The sequence below is a fragment of the Coenobita brevimanus genome, chromosome 108 (assembly GCF_032717465.1).
Source record: "Coenobita brevimanus isolate Jiangsu-jjx chromosome 108, ASM3271746v2, whole genome shotgun sequence".
Classification (NCBI taxonomy): domain Eukaryota; kingdom Metazoa; phylum Arthropoda; class Malacostraca; order Decapoda; family Coenobitidae; genus Coenobita; species Coenobita brevimanus.
Window position 1 is genome coordinate 12,220,193 of NC_137061.1, and position 14,208 is coordinate 12,234,400.

General features: G+C 42.2%; 1 protein-coding gene across 1 annotated transcript in view; it reads right to left on the reverse strand.

Annotated features, from left to right (window-relative positions):
- Positions 1 to 14,208, reverse strand: part of LOC145416986 (transmembrane protein 87A) — a 151,958-nt gene that overhangs the window by 20,736 nt on the left and 117,014 nt on the right. The window contains exons 7-11 of the mRNA XM_080285828.1: positions 8,726 to 8,888; positions 4,773 to 4,890; positions 3,854 to 4,047; positions 2,670 to 2,799; positions 1,653 to 1,802 (exon numbers count right to left, since the gene is read on the reverse strand). Of these exons, the coding sequence (XP_080141954.1) occupies positions 1,653 to 1,802; positions 2,670 to 2,799; positions 3,854 to 4,047; positions 4,773 to 4,890; positions 8,726 to 8,888 (755 nt within the window). The remainder of the gene's footprint in view (positions 1 to 1,652; positions 1,803 to 2,669; positions 2,800 to 3,853; positions 4,048 to 4,772; positions 4,891 to 8,725; positions 8,889 to 14,208) is intronic.

A 14,208-nucleotide genomic window follows, 5' to 3' on the forward strand; every position in this document is an offset into this window, starting at 1 on the left:
ATACCACATGCCCCCGCCTGCACAGCTATGAACCCTGGGGAACAGCGACCCATAGCTCACTAGCTGTGGCCAGTGGCTGTGAAAGTGACCTTGGGCACTTTGCAAGGGCAGCTACAAGTACCCCTCAGCACTGTGACTGCCCCGTCATTATGTGCCCAATGATACAACAGCCTCCTTGGGTGCTACTCCCAGGTTCAGGCCTCTCTCTACTGGGTGGAGGCAGCAGGATAGGAACTGCAATGTCCTGTACCCTCTGACACAGATTTGAGCCCTGGCCCTAAATTGCACTGATGGTGCCTGCCCTATGCCTCCCCTCGTATTTGTCACTAGATGGTGGGGACGAGGTTTCCAGCTGTATGCCATGGCTGATGTCAACCCCTGCAGCATATTAGGATATGGTGTGTGGTGCACAAAGTGTGTGCTGTGTACTGTACTGAAAACAGACAACACTATTTGTGAGAGTATGCTGGCCTACTCTTTGTGTTAATGACACAATTAAAAAAGTCAACAAAGGGGGATGGTCAGGAGTTAGTCCAGAATGCTAGTGAAATGAAAGCTCCAGCTCTCCCCTCACCAGCTTTCCTATCCTTATTGGAAGTATTGCCCTGACTGGCTGGTACTACAGCTCCCTTCCTATATCACAGTCAACAATTAATTCTACAGTCTTAGTCTACCCTCCTACACAGTCTCAGAGAGTGCATACCTTTGCCAATGCCAGTATCATTTGTGAGGTATTCCTGCATTTGAATCTGGGTCCACCTCAAAATCTAATCAACTCTTCTTTGACCCACTGCGTACCTTTCCATCATATTACACTGAAATCCAGTAACTTTTTCAGATACCTTGTATGGTATACAAACAGACAAACCAACAAACAGACATGGATGAAAGCATCACCTCTGCCCAACTTAACTGGCAGAGGTAATTATGGCTATGGGAGTCCTTTCTCAAGCACTTCATTGTGCAAAGAAATGTGTGTCCTTGTAAGGAAACTCCCATTAAAAACAAAGGATGGCTGTACTGCACATACACTCCGTATGGCAGAGATCGGTGTTCCTAGCTTAAATGAAGTCTTCTAATAACACCTTACAATAAAGCACCCTCGTCTGTACGGGACTCAAACCCACCTCGCCACTGTAGGTCTAAAAGGGTTGTGGCTGTCGCATAGCAATGATGATTTTCTTTTCAGATTCACACCCCTCAACCTACTGCAGTATGGGTGTTAAAGAATTTATGTGATTCCTTTCACAAGGGCTGTGTGCCTGGTACAGTGGTGAATTAAACCTCTTCCGGTCACAATGGTTGAGCTTATATTCACTACCACCCACACTGCAATAGACGGGGGAGAGTGAATATGGAAAGAAAAGTCATAATTATGTGATGGTCACACATCTTTTCGACCTGCAAAGACAAGGTGGATTTGAGCCCCACAGAAATAAGGGTGCTTTATGGTACAATTTATTACAATCTGTCATTAATATATACACATATACATGGATCAAATTTTTTTTTTTTTTAACAAAGTGGCAACTTTCCAGTCGTCACTTCACTATGACAAGACCACCTCCAAACTCACTCACTCTCTCTCTCTCTCTTTCTCTCTGTCACTCTTCACCTCTTGCTTCAGCCATCCTAGCATGCTAAAAACTCACCACAGATCTGGAGCCTCGTGGTGAAGATGATGAAGATCCACGTGTGTTTCGATGCTTCATGGTTTCAGATGCATCGGGCATTAAGTTCTCTGTCTCTTCCTCATCATCAGCATCAGACCCTTCATCCAGTAAGGGTGTGAAGGCAAACCTCTGGGTGGGAACTCATAGTATTAGAGCCTGATAATGGTAAAAAGTAAGTGCCAGGGCTCAGATTCATCAAAATATTATTCTACTGCCTTACAATCATGTTAATAATTTTGTTCTGATATTGTCAAAGTGAATATCATGGTATGGAAAGAAGCGGTTACCACCAACTTTACCAACACTGTGACAGTAAACGCATGGGCAAATCTGGCCCTAGGAGTTTGATTCACAAGTAATTTCACAACTGTTCCAGATGGATACTACCATAAAGCCACATCCACACCAAGTGTTCGGTGGTGTGTGTGGGAGTTTTTTCTGACCGCAAACCATACAAGTTCTCACCTACAGCCACATGTATCCTGCAGGACCACATGTATGGGTTACAGTGATGCTAAACTATCACCTGAACCTACCTATGCCAGCAAGCATTTGGTGTGGATACAGCCTAAGAATGATATGTGGAAAAAAGCTTGGTAATTACACTCAGTCTGCTGTCATCTGACAAAACAGGGCCACTACCATAACTTGAATATTAAATCATGGTTGCATGAAATTTATTGACCCTTAGTTATGAGGTAGGAATGAGTGTCCTTGGTTACTAGTCAAATCAACCCTCTAATCTTATTACACCTGGCAGTCAACTGAGCTGAAGGGAGTTATAGATCTTCACTAGGTTAGAACAAATATGGTATACTACCTAACACGGTAAACTATTGCCAGGGTACACGAAACTATCTGTCTGTACGTTAACCTGATTATTATCTGAAGGCCGCAACAATATCATACAGATAAATACACACAGATAGATACAGTCAATAGACAGAAACAAAGATGGGCAGACAAACAGACTGATGGGTAGATAGACAGACAAACCTGATTATTATTTGAAGGTCGCCACAGGATCATAATAACAAGCAGCAGGATGGCAAACAGTACATGCCAATATGCATCATCCACCCACAACTCCTTCCAGTCCTTTAGGCAGGTCTCCATCTGATGGTACCTGACAAACACACAACATGATACTGTAAGCTGGTATGGTCAAGATAATATAGTATGGATATTAGAGACAGTGAAGGAAGTCTTTGTTGCATGTTGTCTTATTTTTTATTTATCTATATTTTTTTCAGTACCTGACATATAGACAACATGATAAAGCAGAAAACAAAATAAAGAGAGTAAGGATATTATACTCGTCAGATGGTTACGAAATTCATTGATACATGTCACTTATTTTGTGTTCTTTTTTGCTAAGCTGACTGCAGTTTACAAAAAAATATAGACCATAATCCACCTACAAGTCTCTCCAGCCCAATAGGTATCTTTCCAACTGATGATACCTTACAAAGAAACAAAGACATAGTTAGTCTGTTTTCCCCTAATCAAATTAAAATATGGACCTGGGTTTGTAATGGTACAGGTGTACAATATATCACAGTGTGGAGGAATATTTGTTGGATCCTTCCCATGTTAGTTACATATGTGTGTGACGATGCTAAACACTTTGTCAATGGCATTGAGGACCGTATTCCGGTCGGCATACGAAGCCAGAGAGACAATAAATGCCTATTTTAAAATAACCTGTTGCTAAAAGAGATGCCTTCATGTGGTGGTACCAATAATACCAGGTCACTAAACTGCCTGGACATATAAACATCCTTCCACAACTTTCCTATTTCCCCCAAAGGAGGATGGTGAACTGCAGTAGAGCATAATAAGCCTGCAGTCTACCGGGTTCACATTTCAGATGAACTTGAGGCAATATCTTCTACTACTAATACTACTTTAACTTGGCCTAATATTGCCACCTCTCCACCTTGAATTCTGAACTGTAAAAGATTAACACAAATATGATGTTAGTCATGAAAAAGTGTTTTGGAAAGGATGCAAAGCTGCAGCATTTACCTTTAACATATCTGAGTTCATCATCATCATTATCACCCGGACCTCGTATCTCACCCTATGACACATAAAGTAAACTGCATAACGAAAAAAGTCAGGGCCCAGTTTAGCCAAGAGATGTATAGTAAAGAAAGTTATGGTTAAACTCTACTCACTTAATAGACCACAGCATCGAGATGACAGATGCAAGGAGAGCAAAGGCGAGTGTGTTGGTGAAATGTCGATAGAGCGACAACTTGACCAGGTTGTGTCGCAGTCTAAGGATACGTGTGGTCTGGACAAGAGCTGTGAAGATCCACAGACAGATGGCTGACTCCAGCAATGCCAGCGATATACCCGCCATCAAACGCTGAGGATGGATATGAGGTATCAGTAGATGCAAGAAACATCATCATTCAATCCTTTCTTGATTCATCAGGAGCATACAGGGCCAGGGCTGGACTACGCAGTCCTGACATTTAAGATATAGGCAGCCAGCCTTACTAGTCCCTGAGTGGTATTATTTTAACAATAAACTCAAACCATCCCTCAGATGAAAACCCATACAGGCTCAATTTGGTTGGAATGCCTTAACCCACTAGACCACCTGGTGTTTTTTGGTTATGGTTACCGCCCACCATTAGCAGATGCAAGAAACAACTACATCATACAATTATGTTTAGGTTTAGGTTTAGAGACAACCTGGTGGCAGTTCTCCATATGTCTCTATCTTGATCAGCTTCCCTAATCAGTCTTATTTCTTGGCAGTCTCCATGTAGGACCACATCCCACCTTTTCCTCAGTCTGCCTCTGGGAATTCTTCCTTCCACATTCATGTCTCCGACCCTCCTCAGTCAATGACTTAATCCCTGCCTCTCAACAAGTTCAAAATCAATGCAACATACCGGTCTATAGCGCTTCTCTAATATCCCTCAAGCCAAAACTTTTTTGCAATCCACTAATCTTGATTTTGTCCTCCAGTGATGCCCTACTCACCCATCTCAGCATTCTCATTTCTCCACAGACATTTTTACTTGCATCCTCTTTTCTCACTGGCACACAAAGGTTAAATACAGTCCTTCAGCTCCTGTTTACCTGTCTCTGAGGCTCAGCACGTGACTGCAAGGCACGCGTACAGCTCTCAACACTGGCCAGGATGAAATATAGCAACCCCACACCAACAACTCTGTGTAGCACGATCCCTAAACGAGGCCTGGAATGAGGCAGAAAGATTATCATCAACACTGTCATTATGACTGTCATCATCATCAATCAGAAAGAGACCCCTTCATGTGGTAGGAGTGAGATAATCAGGTGGCTCCAATGTCTGACTATATAGTTTTCCCTCTACCCCCCTCCCTGTCCCCTGAATGGAGGATGGTGGACTAGAGAAGAAGGGAAAGTTCTGTCTGAAGTCTAATGAGTTAGCATTCAGGTAACCCTCAGGCCATAACAACAACAACCACCAATCCCCTGAATTTACAATCTCAACTGCACAGAAAATACTGAGATATTTTAAGATATATCCCTAACTTACAATGAGAACTTATTGTTGAGGCCCCAGGCTTATCCGAATATAAACCCAATGGACTGCAGGATGAAGTTGCTGTCCTCCTGCAACACACCATTCTCCTTTCAGGTGGTAAAGAGGGAGATGAGTATCATTTATATAACTAGGAAGGGGAGCCACCCTACTATAATGGTGCCACTACATGAAGGCATCCCTCTCCAGAACCTGCAGGTAGTTTACTTAACACCACCAAAGCGGAATGATACAGTGATAAAAACCAACATGCATGCTGGTGTCCTCTCAGCACAGGACACCAACTACTATTGCTATTACCACTACTACTACTACTACCACTACTACTACAGTAGAGGTGCAATTTAAGATAAAGGGCAGCAACAATCTTACAATAACACAAGCATTTAATTTCTCTCTCTATTATTCAATAACACAATAATATCACTCAACTGTACAGGAGAAACTAAGTGGGAAGTGGGTGCATTTAGGTACTGGGGTTCCAGATGGCTGTGTTTGTTTACAATTCAAACATTGTGATTTTGTTGGTCAGTGCTGGGGCTCCTTGACTCAAGCCGACCCATGTGACCCACATCTGAAACCTGCCACTGCCTGCCTCAGTCTCAGTGTTAGACTGTTATTGTATCAAAAACATTTATTTTTTTTTTTTCTCTGCTGCTCATTTCATCTCAGAACTCTGAGCACACGGTTCTAAACTAACTTTAATTACAATTTTTAAGCAACCTGGAAGTGCTAAGAACAAGAAAAGCATTAATTACCATGGAAGATGTAAAATTATTGGATGAAGTGGCATGTAGTGCGAGAGCTTAATGCAAACGAGAGTAACATTTGGAAAGAACAAGGTGGGACAAAACGATAAAATGTGTCGGGTGTTTACGATGTAGATAGTCCCTTTGTCAGAGAGTGATTACAAACTAAAGATGTTAATGATGAGGGAGTAGTCAAATACACGTTTTCACAGACAGTGCAACGGGTGTGAAAATGACTTTATGACTCATTTTTTTTTAATGAATCAACAGATTTGGGGACAGAAAACTTTGGCTCTTACAGTATGTGCAGACTAAGTGTTGACGCAAGAAGTTTGGCAAGACAATTATGTGAGTTCAGTTCTTCTGAATTATACTCTCATACATATTATACTGCTTGACTGCCTAGTTTATCATGGAGGATTATTGTACAGATATTTGTGTTTACCACAGAGGTAGTACGCTGACATTCCATGCTGATGATTTCATTGTATTTTTCCTTTATTGTTGATGACAAATGATACATTCAAAAGTTGTTTCACACTGCTTTTTTTTTTATATACTTACTGTGCTGAAAGTAATTCTCGGCGAAATACGCATGATGCTAGGTGGCGATATTTCGTTCATTCATTCGTTAATCATCTAATCACAGGTTGAGTATTTGAAACTTTTGCCTAGTTGGTATTGGAGGCTTTCAAGCTTAGGTTATGTAGCAGTTTTAGGTGGTTAATATTATGGAAGGGGGGAAAATTTTTCAGTTGGGTTAGGTTACAATGCACTGACATATCAGTCAGTGAGATTCTATGTAAACGTACTACAGCATGCATCTAAGGCAGAAATACTGATAATACCTGAGCTTAGAGTGAATGAGAAGTTAGTAGGGGAGTGAAAGATAAAAATGGTCGATTGCTGGAGGAGAAAGAAAAAGTGAGCAGATGGAGAGAACACTTTAAGGAACTGTTGAACATGGAGAATGAAAGTAATGCAAGTATAAGTGGCTGGGGAATGGAGGGAGGCAAGTAGGGAGGAAGAGATCAATAGGGTAGGATGGAAGTAGTGGAAGCAATGAAGAAAGTCAAAAATGAAGAATGCCCCAGGAACTGATGGAGTGTGTGGTGAAATGTTGAAGCGAAGCATGGGGGAGAGATGGTAGTAGAATGGATATAGTAAATGTGCAGTTTGGCCTTGGGGGGGAGGTAGAGTCCCAGAGAATTGGAAGTCAGGCATAATTATTCCCTTGTACAAAGGAAATGGGGAAGAGGTAGTGTGTGGTAATCATAGCAGCATTTGTCTTCTTAGTATAACAGGAAAAGTACAGTATATGGTTGGATACTTATTGACAAAGTTTAGAGAATAACAGAGGATTTTGTAGGAAAAGTACAGGGAGGTTTTAGGAGGGGAAGAGGTTGTGTAGATCAGATATTCATCCATGGGTCTTTGGTGGAAAAGTTTCTTGAGAAGGGAAAGAAGTATGAGGCCTTCATGGATATGGAGAATGCATATGACAGAGTGGATACACAAGGAATATGCAAAATATTAAGAATGTATAGAGTTAATAGGAAGTTGCTGAATGCCGTGAAGAGTATGTATGAGGGTGCCGAGGCTGCAGTGTGTGTGGATGGTGAACTGAGTGAATTTTTCTACCTGAATGTTGGATTGATGCAAGGATGTGTCATATCTCCATGGTTGTTCAATAAGTATATGGATGGAGTTATAAATGAAGTACATGGCAGGGCAGTGGATTTTGGAGCTGCCCTAATGAGAGAGGGCTGCATGTGGAAACTTCCTGTACTGTTGTTTGTAGATGATGCTGTATTGTTAAATGATGACGAAGGGGAACTATAAGGCTTAGTGAATGAGTTTGGGATTGTGTGTAAGAAAGAGAATCTAAAGGTGAATGTAGGGAAGAGTAAAGTTATGGTCTTTGAGAGAAATGAAGTCATTGAATGCACAGTGAGGCTGGATGATGAGGAAATGGAAAATGTGGGTCCATTTAAGTACTTGGGTAGTGCGATGAGTGAGGATGGAAATTTGGAGGATGAAGTGCTTGAAAGGGTGCAACAAGGAAAAAATGATGCTGGTTCTTTAAGAAACTGGGAGGTGAGCATGGAATAAAAGAAGTTGCTGCATGACAGTACTGTGATTACAACTCTAACGTATGGAAGTGAAGCTTGGACCTTGTTGGAAGGACACAAGTCAAGAATGAGAGCAATGGAAATGAGTTATATGAGAGGAGCATGCAGAGTTACACTGAGAGACAGACTGACAAATGAAGAAGCGAAGATGCACTGGGGTATGGATTTGGATGTGATAGAAAGCATCAGGAGAAATACACTGACGGGGTGTTGCAATGTGGAGAGGATGGAGAGGGAGAGACAAGAGACTAACGAGGCGAGTGTATGTGAGTAAGGTGGAGGGAGGAGGTGGGTGGGGGAGGCCGAGGATGAGATGGAGAGATGGAGTGGAGAAGTATATGAGAAAGGAGGGGTGACCTGGAGGGGAGGGCAGTGAAATGGCTGGGGACAGGGCAACATGGAGGAGATTTGTTTGTGGCTACCCCTTACAGCACTGAGGTGTCTGGCAATAGATAGACAGACAGAACTGAGTTTCTTTATATATATATTTTTTAGAAAAAATATAGGGTTTCCAGAACCTAACCACTTATTTTACATGTAAATACTGTATATGTCATATTTTAGCATGAGGTTCTACATTACCTGTCTTGTGCTGTACAAACTCCCTACTGTACTACTACTTACTTGACAATACCAAAGCCGAGCGATACAATGATAACCAACATGCGTGCCAGTGTTCTCTTAGCACATGACACCAGCTCTGCGAATATGATGAGACCAGGAACACTATATCCCCTCTGGTTCACACTGCTGTACTCTGCTGTAAATACTGCTTTCTCCAGCATTCCTGTAACATACATAATGTACATAAAAATGAAGTCATGCTTAATCACAAGTAGCTAATCCCTATGCTGAGGTTGGCCAGCTGATGTTTTCTATGGACTGGAAGCTGAACCTAGCATCTATCTATCTATCTATCTATTGCCAGACGCCTCAATCCCGTTTGGGGTGGCCACAAACAAATCGCCTCCAAGTCGCCCTGTCCCCCGCCATTTCACTGCCCTGCTTCCAACTCACACCCCCCTCTCTCATATACCTCTCCACCTCATCCCTCCATCTCATCCTCGGCCTCCCCCTCACTCTTCCCCCCTCCATCTCACTCACATACACTCTCTTCGTCAGTCTCTCACCCTCCATCCTCTCCACATGGCCAAACCACCTCAATGTGTTCCTCATAACGCTTCGTATCACATCCACATCCACACCACAATGCTCCTTTATATCCTCATTCATCAGCCTGTCTCTCCATGTGACTCCACAGGCTCCTCTTAAATAACTCATTTCCACTGCTCTCACTCTTGACTTGTGTCCTTCCAACAACGTCCATGCTTCACTTCCATACGTTAGAGTTGGTATCACAATACTGTCATGTAGTAACTTTTTCACTTCTATGTTCACTTCCCAGTTTCTTATCACTGCTTTCAAAGAACCAGCAACCTTTCTTCCCTGCTGTACCCTTTCAAGCACTTCACCCTCCAAACCTCCATCCTTACTCATCACACTACCCAAGTACTTAAACGTACTTACATTTTCCAATTCCTCACCATCCAACCTCGCTGTACATTCACTGACTTCACCTCTCTCAAAGACCATAACTTTACTCTTCCCTACATTCACTTTAGATTCCGTTTCTTACACACTCTCCCAAACTCATCCACCATGTCTTGCAGCTCTCCTTCGTCTTCACTCAACAACACAGTATCATCTGCAAACAACAGTACAGGGAGTTTCCAAACACTATCCTCTCTCACCATGGCCACTCCAACATCCACTACCCTACCTTGTACCTCTTTTATTACCCCATCCATGTACAGATTGAACAACCATGGAGACATGACACATCCCTGTTTCAACCCAACTTTCAAAGAGAAAAATTCACTTAGTTCACCATCCACATGCACTGCAGCCTTAGCACCATCATACATACTCTTCACAGCATTCAACAACTTCCCATCTACTCCATATATTCTTAATACTTTCCACAACCCTTGTCTATCCACCCTGTCGTATGCTTTCTCCAAATCCATGAAAGGCGCATACAACTTCTTTCCCTTTTCCAGAAACTTTTCCACTAAAGATCTAAGAATGAATATCTGATCTACACAACCTCTTCCCTTCCTAAAGCCTCCCTGTTCTTCTCCAACTAATTCCTCTGTTCTTTCTCTAACTCTGTCAATAAGTATCCTACCAGACACTTTTCCTATTATACTAAGAAGACAAATGCCCCTATGATTACCACACACTTCTTTAGTGTTGGGGAAAAAAATGTTATACAGTAATCCCTGTAATGTCCGGACGTCCAGTAACCGGACACTCCAATGTCCGGACATTTTTGGCCCTGACCTTCGGAACCCAAAAATGGCCAAAAAACATAAAAAAGCCAAAAAAAATCAGACATTTTTATCACCCTTAATTTGAACTTGGCACGCAGCGCCGAACAGCTGTGTTTACGCGCAGCCCCTAGTTTCTTCCCCTCCCTAGTTACCACCTAACTACCATCGTGACTAGACGCTGATCGCAATGGATGCCACACTTGCTCGTTTTTGTAAATAAACAGTGAATAAACTGCAATACCTCGCCACTAGACCACATGGGAATTTACAGTGTCGTGCAGTATTATGAAACTAAAATTCAGAGTGCAAAGGACTATGTGCTGAGTGCAAACTGGCAGTTGCAACTGGCGTGGTGCAAGAACAGAATGTGCAGTGTTAAACAATTATAATGCACAGTGCAAGGGATTAAGTGCAGCACAACACTGGATTACAGTACGTGCTTCAAGAACATTTTCACCACTGCCAGAGCCTTAGAGGAGGCAGGTTAATCTTTGTAACGGCCATGGACATGTTGTACGTACCCTGTACACTGGTAAATATTTAATTCCTTGTTCTCTAGTTCCTCTTATTTCATGCTTTCTGTCCCTTATTTGTGTGAATAGGGTCTTAAATAGGTGCTGTGCATGTCCGGTAGGGAGTTATGTAGGTGGTTTTCTGAATTAGACTGGGTTAGGGTCAGTAAGTACCCATCCAGGAGGCATTTTCCCAGTATCTGGACAAACCCACTTTCCAGATATGCCTTTGGCTGTATTACATTGGATACTGGAGAGATTACTGTAGCTATAAGATGTGTAAAAATGTGCGAGTCTTGGCTTGGGCTTTGACCCTTTGGAAAAAAAAAATGTTATATAAGATGTGTAACAATGTGTGAGTCTTGGCTTAGACTTTGACTCTATAGCATTATACAAATTTTAGTATTCATCACCATCACCATCATAATAGAGTACATCCCCACAGTACGCGAGTTCCGAGTATGCGATCCCCCTTGTATGCGAGGACCTATTTTTTTTATTTTAGTGTATTTTTTATTAGTACGCGAACTGAGCTCCTTGCAAGAGAGACGGGCAGCGAAGAGTGGCCCAAATCTGCGGTTTCCCCGAGTACACGACATTGTCCCCCCCCCCCCAAGAAGCGATAACGGGTAAAGGTGAGCAGCCATATTCTTGTTGGTTTAGTTAAGCCATATCCTTGTTGATTTACCTAGCAAAGCCATAATCTTGTTGGTTTACTTTATCTTAGATAATATGTCTTAGACAGTTTCCCTGTATAGTACAATACTTAGGTCTGAAAGGCATCTCAAGGGTTGCCCGTGAAGAGGGGTTCCGCCCATATGTAATTTTTCCCATTAGTTTATGTATTCACAGTACACGAATTCTTAGTACGTGAAGTCCTCTGTCATCCATACAAACGCATACTAGGGGTATGTACTGTACTTTCAAGAAGAATGGGTCCTAATTATAAGTGTGTGTGTGTGTGTGTGTGTGTGTGTGTGTGTGTGTGTGTGTGTGTGTGTGTGTGTGTGTGTGTGTGTATTTACCTATTTGTAGTATACAGGAATTGAGCAATGCTCGTGTTGTCCTGTCTCCATATCCACATTTATCTATCTATCTATCTATTGCCAGACGCCTCAATCCCGTTTGGGGTGGCCACAAACAAATCGCCTCCAAGTCGCCCTGTCCCCCGCCATTTCACTCCCCTGCTCCCAACTCACACCCCCCTCTCTCATATACCTCTCCACCCCATCTCTCCATCTCATCCTCGGCCTCCCCCTCCCTCTTTCCCCCTTCACCTCACTCACATACACTCTCTTCATCAGTCTTTGACCCTCCATCCTCTCCACATGGCCAAACCACCTCAGTGTGTTCCTCATAACGCTTCCTATCACATCCACATCAACACCACAACGCTCCTTTATATCCTCATTCGTCAGCCAGTCTCTCCATGTGACTCCACAGGCTCCTCTTAAATAACTCATTTCCACGGCTCTCACTCTTGACTTGTGTCCTTCCAACAACGTCCAAGCTTCACTTCCGTACGTTAGAGTTGGTATCACAATACTGTCATGTAGTAACTTTTTCACTTCCATGCTCACTTCCCTGTTTCTTATCACTGCTTTCAAAGAACCAGCACATTTATCAAGTCTACATTTACACACATGAATGTTTTTCTCATGCACCACCTCTATGTCTAAGTCGTTCCAAATATTTAAGTATTTACCTAATATACCTAATTGTGATATACACGGAATGTACTAAGCTCGTGAATTTCCGTCGCTGTTTCTCAGTAAGTCGAATTTAACTTTAAACTCGTTTAAGTTTTTAGACTGGACGATCTCTTTGTCCAGACTATTCCATAAGTCTATACTTCTGTAAGGAAAGCTATATTTCTTGATATCCTTCAAGCAGCTTGACTTTTTCAATTTCATTCCATGTCCTCTTGTTGCTCTCTTATCCCATACAAACAGATCTTCTTTGTCAATTTTATCTACTCCCACCATGGTCCTGAACACCGCAATCATGTCTCCCCTCTTTCTCCTTTCCTCTAACGAAGGCAAATCCAGTTTTTCCAGCCTCTCTCTTTATGACAGGTCTGTCAGACTGGGGACCATCTTGGTTGCTGTTCTTTGTATTCTCTCAATCTTGTTTATATCTTTCTTTTTGTGTGGGGACCACACTACCGCTGCATATTCTAACCTGGGGCGGATCATGGCCACTATCAATTTTTTCATCATTTCCTCATCCATATAATGAAATGCTACTCTTATGTTAGTCAAGAGTTTATAAGTCTCTCCAACTATCTTGTTAATGTGCTTTTCTGGTGACAAACTATCTTGGACCAGCACTCCCAAATCTTTCTCTTCTCTCCTTTTTGTGATTAATTCATTACCCAAAAAATAATTCAGTGATGGTCTCCTGGTACTTTTACCCATTTCCAATATTTTAGATTTCTTTGCATTAAATTTCATTTCTCACGTCCGGCTCCAATTGTGTATCCTATCCAAATCCTCCTGCAGTATTTTACAATCCTCCTCAACCTCTATCTTCCTCAAGATCTTTACATCATCAGCAAACAGACTTGCATAACTGTTCACTCCATCTACCATATCATTTACGTAAATCAGGAACATTACTGGTGCCAACACTGAGCCTTGAGGGACTCCACTTGTTACTTCCCTCCATCCAGACATCTTTTCCTTTATTACTGTCCTCATTTGTCTGTCTCTCAAAAAGTCTCTCATCCATTCCAGAAGTCTCCCTTTTAGTCCTCCTATATATTCTAGTTTCCACATTAGTCTCTTATGAGGCACCTTGTCAAAGGCCTTCTCTAAGTCTAAGTACACACAATCCACCCAACCATCTCTCTCCTGTACCACATCAATCGCTCTTGAGTAAAAGCTCAACAAGTTTGAAACACATGACCTTCCACTTCTGAATCCAAACTGACATTCAGCCAAAATATTCATCTCTTCCAGATATTTTATCCATCTGTCTTTCAGGATTCTCTCACACAATTTTGCGACCATGCTGGTTAGAGACACTGGTCTATAATTCAGGGGTTCTTCCCTGTTTCCTCCCTTGTAAATTGGTACCACATTTGCCCTCTTCCATTCTTTTGGCACTTTCCCCTCTTCCAGTGAGCATACAATTAAGCTGTGAATTTTATCCGCCAGTTGTTCTCTGCATTCCTTCAGTACCCAATTAGAAATTCCATCAGGTCCTGGGGCTTTCCTTACATCTTGAGTTTCCAGTAATTTATACACTTCCTGTACCTCCA